The sequence below is a fragment of the Myotis lucifugus genome, unplaced genomic scaffold (assembly GCF_000147115.1).
Source record: "Myotis lucifugus unplaced genomic scaffold, Myoluc2.0 scaffold_38, whole genome shotgun sequence".
NCBI lineage: Eukaryota > Metazoa > Chordata > Mammalia > Chiroptera > Vespertilionidae > Myotis > Myotis lucifugus.
The window spans coordinates 3,603,560-3,616,802 of NW_005871086.1; the positions used below are offsets into that span (position 1 = coordinate 3,603,560).

The 13,243-nt window shown below is 42.8% G+C and overlaps 1 protein-coding gene across 1 annotated transcript in view; it reads left to right on the top strand.

Annotated features, from left to right (window-relative positions):
• The first annotated feature begins 778 nt into the window (after window positions 1-778).
• The window catches only part of FMN1 (formin 1), a 287,638-nt gene continuing 275,173 nt past the window's right edge, over window positions 779-13,243 (top strand). The window contains 2 exon segments of the mRNA XM_023752890.1: window positions 779-2,809; window positions 4,452-4,569. Of these exon segments, the coding sequence (XP_023608658.1) occupies window positions 1,427-2,809; window positions 4,452-4,569 (1,501 nt within the window). The 5' untranslated portion in view covers window positions 779-1,426.

The window sequence follows — 13,243 nt, forward strand, 5'->3', positions numbered from 1 at the left end:
GACAGGAAGCTGTCCCAAGAGGCAACTATGCAGCTGGGAGACAGGGCTGCAGTTTTTCCACGACCTCAGTTGCCAGGTTCCCAGGATATAATCAGAGTATTGGGAACTACATTGAGCTGATGGTGGGTGGTGGTTTTGTCTGTCCCGTTTCTGCTTTAGGCAAATTGAGTCTTTGATAGAGACCTGGCCGGTAGAGACCTTTCAGATGTTTTGTCCCTTAGAGGAATGTGGCTCCTCGGGGACTTCGGTGAATTGCTTTGCCTAACAAGGCAGGTTGTGTGTTACCTTGTACCATGCCAGGCTTCCTTTCGTTGGTTGGATCACTGAAGCAGAGAGAGGTGCCCTTTAGCCGCCAGGATTCCTAAGAGAGCCAGGAAGGCAGAGCTGCTGAAGAAGCCTGAGGTTGGCAGGGAGTGTGGAGAGTAACCATTCCTGCTGGGGCTGTTTACTCTGCCACCCTAAGGCTGGTGGACACTGGGTGTGGTGGGCGTGCTTGTCTAAGTACTTGTTTGTGGAACACTGAGACACCAGGGCAGAGCTAAAACAGCAGTAATCTGAAACCAGTCGCGTTGGTTTTCCTTCTCTGGCCTCCGCAGCTAAAATCTGCATTCCAGATGAAACCTGCAGGGAAGCGGAAGAAAGCACTTAAAAAAAAAAAAGCTTCAAGGGCAGTAAATTAACTGCTTTTGAGTTCCAGGGATTTTGAGATGATCAAGTTCTTTCTTTACTTTTATTTCTGCTTTGTGAGTGGCTGTTGATCTGTGTGCACTGCTAGTTTTTTGTGTGTTGTTTTTGTTTGTTTGTTTGTTTTGTTTTGGCCTGGATGACACAAGCTTCTGACCATAATTTAGATGGCAAAGGAGGGCTCGTAAAAGTATTTCAGTCATTTTCTGCTGATTCACTTTTGAACGTCTTGGGCTGCTGGGGTGGTGGAGGGCTGTCAGGAGCAGCTTGCCGGCTCAGCACTTTCTGGAGCCTCACTTGCTCACCAATGAGGAAGTTGAAAGCAACCAGGAGAAAGACAGGCACTGGGGCGGAGCTGTGGTGAAGTCCTGGGCTGGGATGACTGGGGCCGGCTGACTTTCCTTACGACAAAAAGCCTTTTGTCCACGGAAATAAATACGGAAGTCCCAGAGGAGCAGCCTCCCAGCCCGCGAGTAGTAAGGTGCGCAGCCCAGGCAGCTTCTGGGCATAGAGCTCCGCGGACTTTTTACAGTGGCCCTGGGCGCACCGTGGCCGCACAGACCGGAAGGGGAGCACAGTGACCGACCTGAAAGAGACCAAGTGTGCTGCTGGGTGGCCGAGGAGCCGGCCGCCGGGTCCTGTTGCTCCTGTCCTGTAAGTTAAGAGCTGATGGAGTGGATACACTGAGAGCAGGGGCAGGTAACAGAAGTCGGGACTGCCATCGAGGGCGCTGCTGTGAGGCATGGAGGACGTCGGTGACCCTGTGAATGGCAGTGATGTCTCGCAACCAGACAAGTCTGAAGCAGGACCCGAAATGGCCCAGTCGATCCTGAGCAAGTTCTCTATGAAATCCTTCTTTGGGTTTGCGAGTAAATTGGAATCTGTGAAGCCCGAAGAGGAAGATGTGGTGCTGCAAGCATTCCACCCTTTAGTGGTGGATCCCACGCGTGGGCTGGATGGTCCCAGCCAGGGCTCGGATGAGCAGGAGGCAGGGGCTCAGGTTGCACCGGGCCTCGGAGGAGATGATGGGAAGACTGCGAGGGAGGAGGCAGGGAGGGAGTCGGAGGGAGGTCAGGGAAAAGCAGAGGCAGGGACTTCTCTCCCTGGTCAAGAGCTTCTTCCACTCACTGCTCTGAGTGTGAGCAGAGACGATGCCATCTTGGTTCGCGGGACCCTGGTGACCACCACCAGTGATTCGGACTCTGATGATGGTGGCCAGGAGCCAGAAGAGGGAAGCAACACCAATGGCCCAAAGTCCCCAAGTGTTGTTTTATCCGAGCCACCTGAGGAGCCCAAAGAAAAGCCAGGAGACTGTAGCGAGAACACTGCCGCTGGGGAGAGGGATGCTGCAGAGCTCGGAGAGGAAGGTCCCCAGGGGGCTCCCCCTGAGACACGTAGTGAACCAGAACCTGGTGAAGGTGGTCTTCAGACGGAGCACAGCCCCAGTCAAGGACAGGCTGGGGAAGAATGTTCCCAAGTTCTACCTGTGGGAACACAGAGCTTGAGTGCTGGTGTCACCGAGAACACCTCTTCTAAAAAAGAAGCCCCTGGAGAGAAGTCATTCCAGCTACCAGCTTTCTTCAGTGGGCTCCGCGTGCTGAAGAAGGGGTCTCCCGCTGAGGGTGGGGAGACCATCACCGAAATTAAACCAAAGGATGGGGACCTGGCTCTGCTCAAATTGACCCAGCCCGTTCAGAAGTCCCTAGCACAGACAGGGCCTCCGACAGGGAAGACTGGGGAGAAAGCCAGTGACCTGAAGGCCCCTCCCACTCTCCTGGAGCAGCTCTCCCAGCTCCTCAGCATCGACATGCCCAGGGCCGAAGTGAAGGCAGAAGACCCTGAGCTGCCCCGGGGAGGAGAGATGGGCTGCAGCGCTGCCCAGGAGAGCCAGGGCGGCCCAGCAGAAGCCCAAACCCCAAGTGGAGAGGTCAAACCGAAGCCACCAGAAACCGCCCTGGAGGCCTTTAAAGCCTTGTTCATCCGTCCCCCCAAAAAGGGGACCACAGCTGACACCTCTGAGCTGGAAGCTCTCAAGCGCAAGATGAGGCATGAAAAGGAGTCCCTAAGAGCTGTGTTTGAACGGTCCAAGGCAAGGCCAGCAGACGGCCCCTCGGATTCCAAAAGCGTATGTAGAATTGGGTTTTCCATTTTGTCCTACAATGTGATGCTGCTGTATTGCTTTTGAGGTTTCCTGTCAAAGTGAATTCCGATCACCTATTATTAGTGACTGTCTTTTAGGTGAATGATGATTATTATTGAAATTGTCCTTGTAAGGAGTAGGACAGCAGCGTTTCCTTATGTTTTTATGGATTGGTATAAGAGAGGTGTATGTAATTATGTGCTGGTGGGAAAGGGAAGCTGCCACTCGGAGTTTAAACATTAATAGTAAATGTTCATATAAAACTGAGCAGCATGAGGATGCGATGCAATATGGAAACAGCCCAGGTTTCCTCACCACTTAATTATATACCTTGGTGAAAAGTATTTTTCTTTTATATGTCTGCCACTCAGCAGAATACTTGTTTGTGATGTAATTGAAATGTTCTGTGTTGGTTACAAGGCATCCTGATTGAGCACTGCATTTAAAATGAGACCTGGATTTTAATTCTGACAATGCCACTTACTGTCTGGGTGACCCTGATCACCTCTGAGCCTCAATCTCCTCATGAGGAGAAAAGAAAAAAAAAAGTGCTAACCCTCAACCTATAGAGTGGTTGTGAGGATTAAGTGAAGTTAGTGTGTGGTGACTATCTAATTAATAAAAACTGTTACTCAAAGAAAATTAATTTGGTAATTTATAGACTACCTGTCCAGTAAATCTTAGAGGTTCATAAGGACAACAAATAGCACGTCTTGGGTTGTATCAACTCAGAATACAATTATTTCCTCTTATACAGTTCATCAGTTAAAGTGTTAAAAATTAAAAAGTTTTTGGTAGAATTATCTTGGGTTTTAGTTAAAAACTAAACACAATATAACACTTGCATAGTTACAAAAATCAATGGATAAAAATAGCTTGAAGGCCACCTCACTATTATTTTTTTAATAGGAAAGAAAAGCGAATTGAACTAGCAATGTGGGCTGCTTGAGAAGTGTATCTTGGCCTACAGCTAATGTTGATGGAAAGTGGAATAGTAGTCATTATATCAGAAAAAACCATGGAGTTGTTTGGGATACACTTGTAAACATTCCTATAAGTGTACTTGATTGGAGTACATTTGTATCTATATCTACAGCTCAAAGTGGATTTGTGATTTTTTTTAGAGATAGTTACATGATAAAAATCATCTATCAAGGGTTGTGTAATACTTGGCCTTGAGGTGTGTTTTTTTTTAATTGAAGTATAATGAACATACAACATTATATTAGTTTCAGGTATACAACATGATTTGACATTTGTATGTATTGTGAAACAGTTAGCACAATAAGGCTCTTTACCCTCTATCCCCATGCGGAATTACAAAGTTCTTTTCATGTGATGAGAATATTTAAAATTTACCTTCTTAATAACTTCCAAATTTAAACTACAACACTATTGACTATAGTTACCATGCTGTACAGTAATTACATCCCCATAACCTTGAGTTGTTTTTTTAATTTTCACTCCCACTGATCACTTTACATGTCTGGGAAAGGATCATTGAATGCAATGTGCAATTGGCCATTATTTTATTCATGTTAGAGTTAACATGTTTGTTTTCGGGGAATAATTAGCTTTAGCCATATTTCATTTAACTGATCATTTTCTTTGCCCACTTTTTAAACAGCCTGAACACAGCCCCACTGAGCAGGACGATAGGACTCCTGGCAGACTCCAAGCTGTCTGGCCACCCCCAAAGACAAAGGACGCAGAAGAAAAAGTGGGATTGAAGTACACTGAAGCAGGTAATGTGAAAACAGGCCAGGCACCCAGGAATGGGTCTCCTGCTGCAATGGCTTTTTTAATTCAGGAGACTCTCGGAATTTGAGTTTTTGTTTTGTTATAAAATGTAATGCTGAAGGCTTTTCTTTTTGGTTGCGCCTTTAAAGGGAACCCTTACACTCTTATCGTTAATTAATCTTTTTGAGATGAAAGGTGAATGCAGTGGAATGAATGAAGGGGGGCACAGGTGTAAAGTAAGAGACCCTTTGGGGAACTAATGGAGAAGGTAGATTACAAATTCCTCAGGAAACAGGTGGTTGGGCCTCTATAATGTGTGAGCTGGCAGGGTTGCTGGAAGAGGCAGAGTATGGTTCTCCAGAGCTGTAATCTGATTTGCTGTTTGTCTGTGACTAATGCTTTTCAGCTACAGGAACCTTGTGCAGAGTGAATGTACAGATCCCATATCAGTTACTCTTTCACTTTTGTTAGACGAAAGCTTTAGTTCGTGCGTGGCCATTTTTAAAGGAACCTAACTCTCTGGAAACCTTCCCAGGAGCTTTGCTTGAATATATTTAAATGGAGTGGGAATCTAGACATTTTTACTCTGTAAGTGAAAGGTTCACATGAAATTGTAAAATGAAGGATGAGAGGATAGTATATCTTAATTGTATATGTGTGAGTATATGTATCTCTAATGAATCCTCTGTCATCCTAGCATTTGAAGATCACCTATGCATGCTTATATTCTGCTGGTTGTCTTAGGTATGTGTGCATATTAAGGTCAGTCTATCTGGTTATAAAAATGTACTTCAGTTGTACTCATAGGTATACATAGTGGATCAAAGTTTAGGTGATTTAGTAATAGATGGGTTTTCTGCAGTATTGTAAAATTTCTTCAGTGATTGGAACACATGAATTTCATTCAGCAACCTGATTGCTTTTAGCCTCCTTTTGCACAATTGCAAACTTCTGACCACCCCAAGGCATCAACTACTTCATAGCATTTTTTCCTGCAGTGCTTGACTTACAGAAAGAACATATATGTAGCTGTTCCAGTCTTCTTACCTACATTTGATTTTCCAAAATTGGAATGCTTTTGATTGCAATATTGAGCCACATATCAAATTATTTTCCTCATGATCTGGCACAGTCTGAACAATTATAAGTATTAAAGTTTGCTTTTAATGAAAAACCAGAATCCTATACGTTCTTATTCCCAGTTTATATTGGTGATGTTAGTCTCATCCCTACCAATGCATCATGGCATCCTTCTTGTAACTGGCCATTAGTGTTAATTTTATTAATGATAGAGTTAATGTGTTTATTTTCAGGGAATAATTAGCCAAATTCCATTTGGTAATAGAGAAGGAAATAAACCTCAGTGGTATTTGGGGGGTGTTTATAGTTCTACAGAAATTCCTTAGGTTTCACTCTGTCTTCTTTTATTTCTGAAGCTCAGCGGAGCACCCTAATTTACCCCATGTGTGGCTTTTCCAGTCTTCCTTATTTTCTTGTTTTAATGTAATGATCTATGTTCTGAGAGGTCTCTAAAGTTTTGGGTGAGATGGGGAAAATGAGGATGAAGGGCTGAACAATGATAGTTCTCCTAGAAGGGCTCTGATGGCCCAATGACATCATGCAACAGAGAGAGGGTGGCAATTAAGGGAAGGCATCTAGGTCGGCCAGTTCCCACGAGTGACAGTACTGTGGCTTAATTACTGTGCTCCGTGGTTCTCAACTTTCCTAATGCTGCGACCCTTTAATACAGTTCCTCATGTTGTGGTGACCCCCAACCATAAAATTATTTTCATTGCTACTTCATAACTGTAATTTTGCTACTGTTACGAATCGTAATGTAAATATCTGATATGCAGGATGTATTTTCATTGTTACAAATTGAACATAATTAAAGCATAGTGATTAATCACAAAAACAATATGTAATTATATATGTGTTTTCCGATGGTCTTAGGCGACCCCTGTGAAAGGGTCCTTCGACCCTCAAAGGGGTCGCGACCCACAGGTTGAGAACCTCTGTCCTAGGGCTAATGCTCAGGTTCTTGAAAGCCTTGGAGGTACACAATACCTTGTGGACACACTTGGGGGATGGGGGGGTGGATATTATAAAAGAATAAGATAGCCCATGCCTGAAGGAAACTTGTTTTTGACCCAGTACTCATGGTGCCTTGTCACTTATTGCTAATCTTGAGGAAGTCAACATTTTCCTTTTTATTGTCTCTGTTGTTGAGAAATAAACATTTGGCTTATAACAATGCATTCTGTGGTATTTTCATTGATTTCCCCTGTCCTTAGGGAAACATACAAAATTTACCACTCTGTAGGAATCACAGAGACAGAAAAACTATATACAAAATATTTCAAGGTATTTGAAGTCTTACGCTTTTATACCTTCAGTGCTTTTATTTTTCTAGTGTGTATTATTCATTAAATGAGTGAAACGGGAGGTCAACACTCTAGCATTCATATTTCAGTTGTGCGATAGCAATTGTGAGCTGTTGACATCTGAGCCTAGTTCTTGGCAGAGATGGAAAAGAGATGATGTTTTTCATCATGAGTCTCACACTGTCCTTATGCTGCCCTCGGCCACTTCGGACTTGCCACTGCTTAGATTTCCCTCTATTCAGAGTTTATCGTTCAATGATCTTTTTTTTTTTTTTCCCTGAGGGCTTAAGATAACACCTAATACTGTAAACTCACTTTGTTCAAGAATAAAAAGTAAAAGAGAGCTGATATGAGAGAAGCTGTCCCCTTAAACTACTGCTTCTTGAATCCTCTTCGTCACAGGAGGGTAGCTAGCCACTGTTGCTGGTGCCCACTGCCAAGGATCCTCTCTCTTGTCATTTCCAAGGCCGTCAGCATCCTCTGTAGCTGCTGATGACACTGTGACTACCTTGGCAGCTAAAGCCTTTGGCTTCCATTAGAGCCTCTGATGCCATTTTGATGACATTGTGCCCCCCATCAAGGGCAATTCTGCTGCCAATCTCTGAGCTCTTGGTGCCTTGGTGATGTGCCAGGTGAGAGAAACACCAGAACCTCCAGAGCTGTCACTCAGGGGACTCTCAGGTGCTAGAGTTGACCTCCACTGCTCTGGGAGGGCCCCCATGTTAGCCCACTGTTGTGCCTGCATTGTTCTGCTCAAGGAGAGAGAATCCCTTTCTCCCATCTCTTGGGCTGTGCTTTCTTACATTCCTCCTTGTGTTTGGAATGCCTCACTGCAGTTTTGAGTGAAAAGAGAATCCCCCCCCCCCCCCCCCGCCCCTTTTCCTGGGACTTGAGCTGGAGACCACCTGAGTGACAGACCCCATGTTCTTCTCAGAACCGGAGCTTGCTGCTGAAACAAGCTTGGGGGATGGTCTTACATTTTCAGAAGGAATTCTTTAGTGGACTTCTCACATCTTAAGGGTTAATCAACCCAATGTGAGTCCTTGCCGCTTTCCTGTGGAGCCAATCAGAAATAGCAGTGAACTTGTGAAGCTCGGGGCTAAGCAAAACCCAATCACAACAAAGTAAAAAGGTGTTCTGTGGCACATACAAGGGGAACATGAGAGAAAAATGCCTACCTTTTAAATTTGTGACAAAAGCAGTTTGTCTCATCAGAAATAGATAACCAGTATTCTGTCCCTTTTCTAATACACTGTCCTGTATGTGCTGAGGTTATGTAGTTTAAAGACTAAACTTCCTTAGTCTTTAAAAACAAAAACCTAGAAAGCATAAGATACTCTTGGTATCATATAATCATTGAATAATAAGAGTTAACATAGGGTTAAACTTTTTATCTCAAACTTGAATGAAAATAATGTGTTTACCACTTTAGGTCAGATCTTTTGTGCAGTATAAAGGCACTTGGCCTTATTTTCTTTTCATTGCGGGTATTACTACATCAAGCAGAGTTCTGTTGGGAATCAGGCAACATGCCAATTGGGTGACTTGATTGAGAGTTTATTAGAGAATATTTACAAAGGTGTGGGCAGGGTTTAGGAAACTCAACAAGAGATGAAGCAGTAGTTTGGGGCTGGTACTAGTGAGAAGCTTTAAAGTCCTAGACCTGAAGGGGCAAGGGTGGGAGAAGCTATTGGGAAACCAAGGACTTCAGAGGGAAGCTTAGTAGTATGGAAAACACTGCCTAACAGGAACCCAGCAGGGGACTTGGGACTTGGGTGGAGGGCTGCAGTGATCTCCTGGGAGGGAGTGGAGTGGTGGTGGTGGTGGTGAGGGGCGGGGGGCGGGTACCTATACTCTGACCCTCTTCTGCTCTGTGGATTCCCACCAGTCGCTTCGTTGGCCTGCATGGACAGGATTGGCACATACAACATTACCCCTGACCACACAGGCCTTCTACAATGGCATGAAGAAAAACTCCTGTTTTTTTTTTGTTTTTGTTTTTTATCATCCTGTGGAAGCATTATGCTTTCTGCTCTAGTCAGTTCATAGGAAATACAATGGCCATCATTTAGAGCCTTGCGCTGTGGATATCTACGTCTCCTTAATGTAGAGGCTTTGTTTTCTGATCTCAGAAAACCTTCCGCCGCCATCTAGGAACATTCTCTTTCAAAAGTTTTAAATGTTTTTGTAAATTGCAAAATAATATTTTGGAAATATCCTGAAATATCAGAAAGCAAAAGAAACTTTCTGTTATCCTGTTCCATAGAAAAACCATTGCCAACCTTATGCATCATGATAGGCCAATGTAAATTTAAGACTTAAAATTTTGTTTGATCACACTCTGCAGGCTGCTTTTTTCACTTGAAAACTTGACTATTTTTGGTGACGTTTGTTACATTTTAACAAAATTCCTTATAGTGGAATTGCTAAATACAAGGGTATATGCCTTTTTAAGGTTTAGATGCATATTAATAAATAGCCAAAGTTATGTTTTCATACTGAATATCTTTAGATAAAAATTAATATTTTTAGAACACTGAAAATAATCTATTTCCTTTATCATTTGCCTTTAATTTTAATTGTAATTTCTGGGGTACATAAGTTTTAAATATTTATGTAGTCATATATTCTCATTTTATTATATATCTTTTCTATTGGCTTATGAAGACTTTTCTGTGTTCAAAGATCATGTATATCTTCAAATTTCTTAAATAATTTCTTTCTACTTCTCCCTTCTCACTTTCCTTCAATTTCACATAAAAAATTAACTTTGGTGCATAGCCTGAGGTAGAGATCTAAGCCAACCTCTTTTTTCCTAAGTTGTTAATTTTACAGCAGGATTCTGGAATAATTATCCCTCTGTGTGCTAACTTTGGGACTATTTGGGGCTTTCTGTTCTCTTTGATGTGTTTGAAATTTTGTATCAGCATTTTAATTATTGCAGCATGATACTGCATCTCAGAATCTGTTCAAGTTGTCATGCATACTTTTTGGAAATATGTTTGTGGCTTTCTCTTATTTATTCTTACAGCAAATCTTAGTTTACTTGGTTAAGTTTCAAAAGGATTCCTTTGGGACCTTTATTGGAATTGCATTAATTTTTAAATTGATGTGAAAGTGGGTAGGAAAATTGAGATCTTTAAAATGCTTAGTATTTCTGCCTAGGAACATAGCTTATAAAACTATTCAAATTTTCTTTTATGATTTTTCTTTAAATATATTCCAAGGCATATTATTTTTTTTAAAGAGTAAATACAATTAATGAATTTGTGTCTTGCGATTTATTTTTCTTAAAAGTCAAGTGCATTCCTAACAATCTTGTGACTCACAAAAGCCAGCTCTGATTAGTGATTCTTAATATTCTGTGATGCCTTTAAAACCAGTGATGATAGAGAGCTATGGGAGAACACACTGCAGTTAATTTTGCATATATTTCAGACCTGCCTCCTCCTCATGAAGTTAATGTTTGTGAGATTCAAATGGTACCATTTGGGGAACTGGCAGTAACTTAATTACCCATGAAATGAGGGAGAAAAAAGTACAAAGAAAAGTACTCATGTTTTCTGAAGCAAAATGAACTGTGCATATTTGGTTTCTCTTCCAATGTGCATCTGGGAAAAGCTCTTCTCCACTGGCTGTACCTCAGAGCTGGCCTGCAGCCAGGGCATAGCACATAGACTGCCCCTCCTGAGAGTAAGCACACGGGAAAGAGGCCCTAGCAGGGGGCGTCATGGCCACTGGAGATGGGAGTGAGCAAGCTGTCAATGCATGTGGCATCTCTTGGGGCTTACTCACACCATCCAGAACCCTGGAGTAGCTCAGGAACATCCTATTCAGAGTATTTTTGGATCAGATAGAGAAATAACTCACCTCTCAACGACTGTCTACTTTCTGGTTTGTTTCTAATTTGGGTTCCCTTGGTTATAGAGTGATTGGCTACCCTTCTTAGTGAGCCAGACATCCCTGCCTCACTAGCCAGGGAAAGCTATAAATATTTTGGAATATTTTAGTGGCCTACTGTACTATGAAAAGTTTCTCCATTCATAGCTAACAGGCTGCATTAGCCATGAATGGATTTCCTTTTAATGTCCTGTGTCTAGACAGGATTATGCTAAGTGTCTTCTTTCTCGGTTTAGGCAATGGGTTTGTGCATTGTATATTTTATAGGCCTTTGTGATATGTTACTGTTACTGGCCAGATGACGAAACCTTTGTTGTTGTTTTCTTGAAGGAAAGATTTCAGTTAAGAGACAAAGTGCAGTCAAGCAATCCAAGGATTTCTTGGCCGCAGTAAAAATACACTTAGGGCAGTGAGACAGGAAGGGCACAGAAGAAGCAGGTGAGCTTAGGCTGGGCTGCTTTGGCTCACTGGGAAGTCAGAGAAGAGAGGGCCTTGCAGACAGGTTCAGGGGGTTAGCCTGGATGAGCTGCCACTGCCCATTGCTCTCTGGCTGCAAGTGTCCTGGGGTCCCTGAGAAGGAAGAAGGGAGTAGGGGAAGGGAATAGTGTGGGCGTGCTGGTCTGGGTCCTTTGCATTGAGGGTGTTAGGATTCTGAGGGGAGGTCTCAGGGGAGGGTCTCAAGTGAATATTCATCAGCTTTCCAGGTGTGCTCTTTGTTGTTTTTCCATTGATATTTAGAGAGTGTGGAAGAGAAGGTTGAAGGAAGGGATGGAGGGAGGGGGAGGAGAGAAAAGGGAAGGGGGAGAGAGAGAGAGAGAGAGAGAGAGAGAGAGAGAGAGAGAGAGAGAGAAGCAGAAACACCAACGTGAGAGAAACACATTGATTGGTTGTACCCTGACCAGGGCCGCTACTCACATTTCACCAATGTTCATTTATTTAATGCCAATATAATGGTTAAAAGTTGTATACACTTGTTTTAAGTGTGTATTTTTCTGATATTGGAATGGTTGGATATCTTATTCATTTTATCTTCTTTTGTGACTTGCTTTGCTTTTTTTGTAAATTGCATCATTAGTCTTTACTCTTTTGATTTGAAGGAGCTTTTTATATATTAAGGAAATTAATCCTTTGATTGTTGTATATATTGCATTCTTAATCTCCAGCTTGTCATGTCTTTTGCCTCCCGCTCTTTCATCATATGGAAATTTTATATTTTATGTAGTTACATCTTTTCTGGACTTATTGTTGGTTTAAGGAAGCTTTTTCTAACCTAAATTTTAACAACAAGTATATTTTAGCTAAAATGCACACATATATGTTTAGATTTTTTTTTAAATCTAGAATTTGTTTTTGTGTTTTGGAGTAAATAAATGTGTATTAAGGGTGGCAGTGTGCTGTAATGATGGGGGAGCTTGGGCTGTGGAATGGAATGTGGAGTCAAATTTGAGGCTTCAGCAGTTACTGGGCAGTCACACCTTTATTGGACAAGTTACTGGGCAAGCTAATCACCTACTTATGCCTTGGGTTCCTTATACGTTCTTAAAAATGTTGTTTTTAGTATTTAATGAAATAATGCATTTAAACACCTTAGCCTGGAGCATTGTAAAACCCAAACAATGTAAACTGCTATTAATTTGTTTTCCCCAGATAACTACTTGCTCCAACTCTCTTTAATATAGATCATTCTTGCTCAGCAGATATGGAGTGCCAACTTTCATATATAAATTCCTTTCTACATGCTAATCTATTTCTAGATCCCTTAATATTTTTGTTGTTGCTGTTGAGATGTTTAGCTAGACCCAGTGACAATTGCATGTCTTTGTAATTAATGTAGTTTTCCAGTTATTCAAATATGTGGTGATTCAATTCACCTGTATTCTTATTTCCCCTCTAAATGTTGTTTTGATAGTTGTGAACATAAACTCTTATAGATGAACTAGAGGCCTGGTGCACAAAAATTTGTGCACTCGGGGGGGGGCGGTTCCCTCAGCCTGGCCTATGCCCTTTTGCAGTCTGGGACCCCTCAGAGGATGTCCACCTGCTGGCTTAGGCCCACTCCCTGGGGGATTGGGCCCAAGCCGGCAGTCAGACATCCCTCTGGCAGCCTGGCAGCCCTGGGGTGATGTCCACTTACCAGCAGGGAGCAGACCTAAGCTGCAGTCGGACATCCTTAGCGCTGCTGAGGAGGCAGGAGAGGCTCCCGCCACCACCGCTGTGCTGGCAGCCATCAGCCTGGCTTGTGGCTGAGCGGAGCTCCCCCTGTGGGAGCGCACTGACCACCAGGGGAAGGCTCCTGCATTGAGCATCTGCCCCCTGTTGGTCAGTGTGTGTCATAGGGACCAGTCATTCCAAGTCGTTCTGCTGTTAGGGTCAATTTGCATATTACCCTTTTATT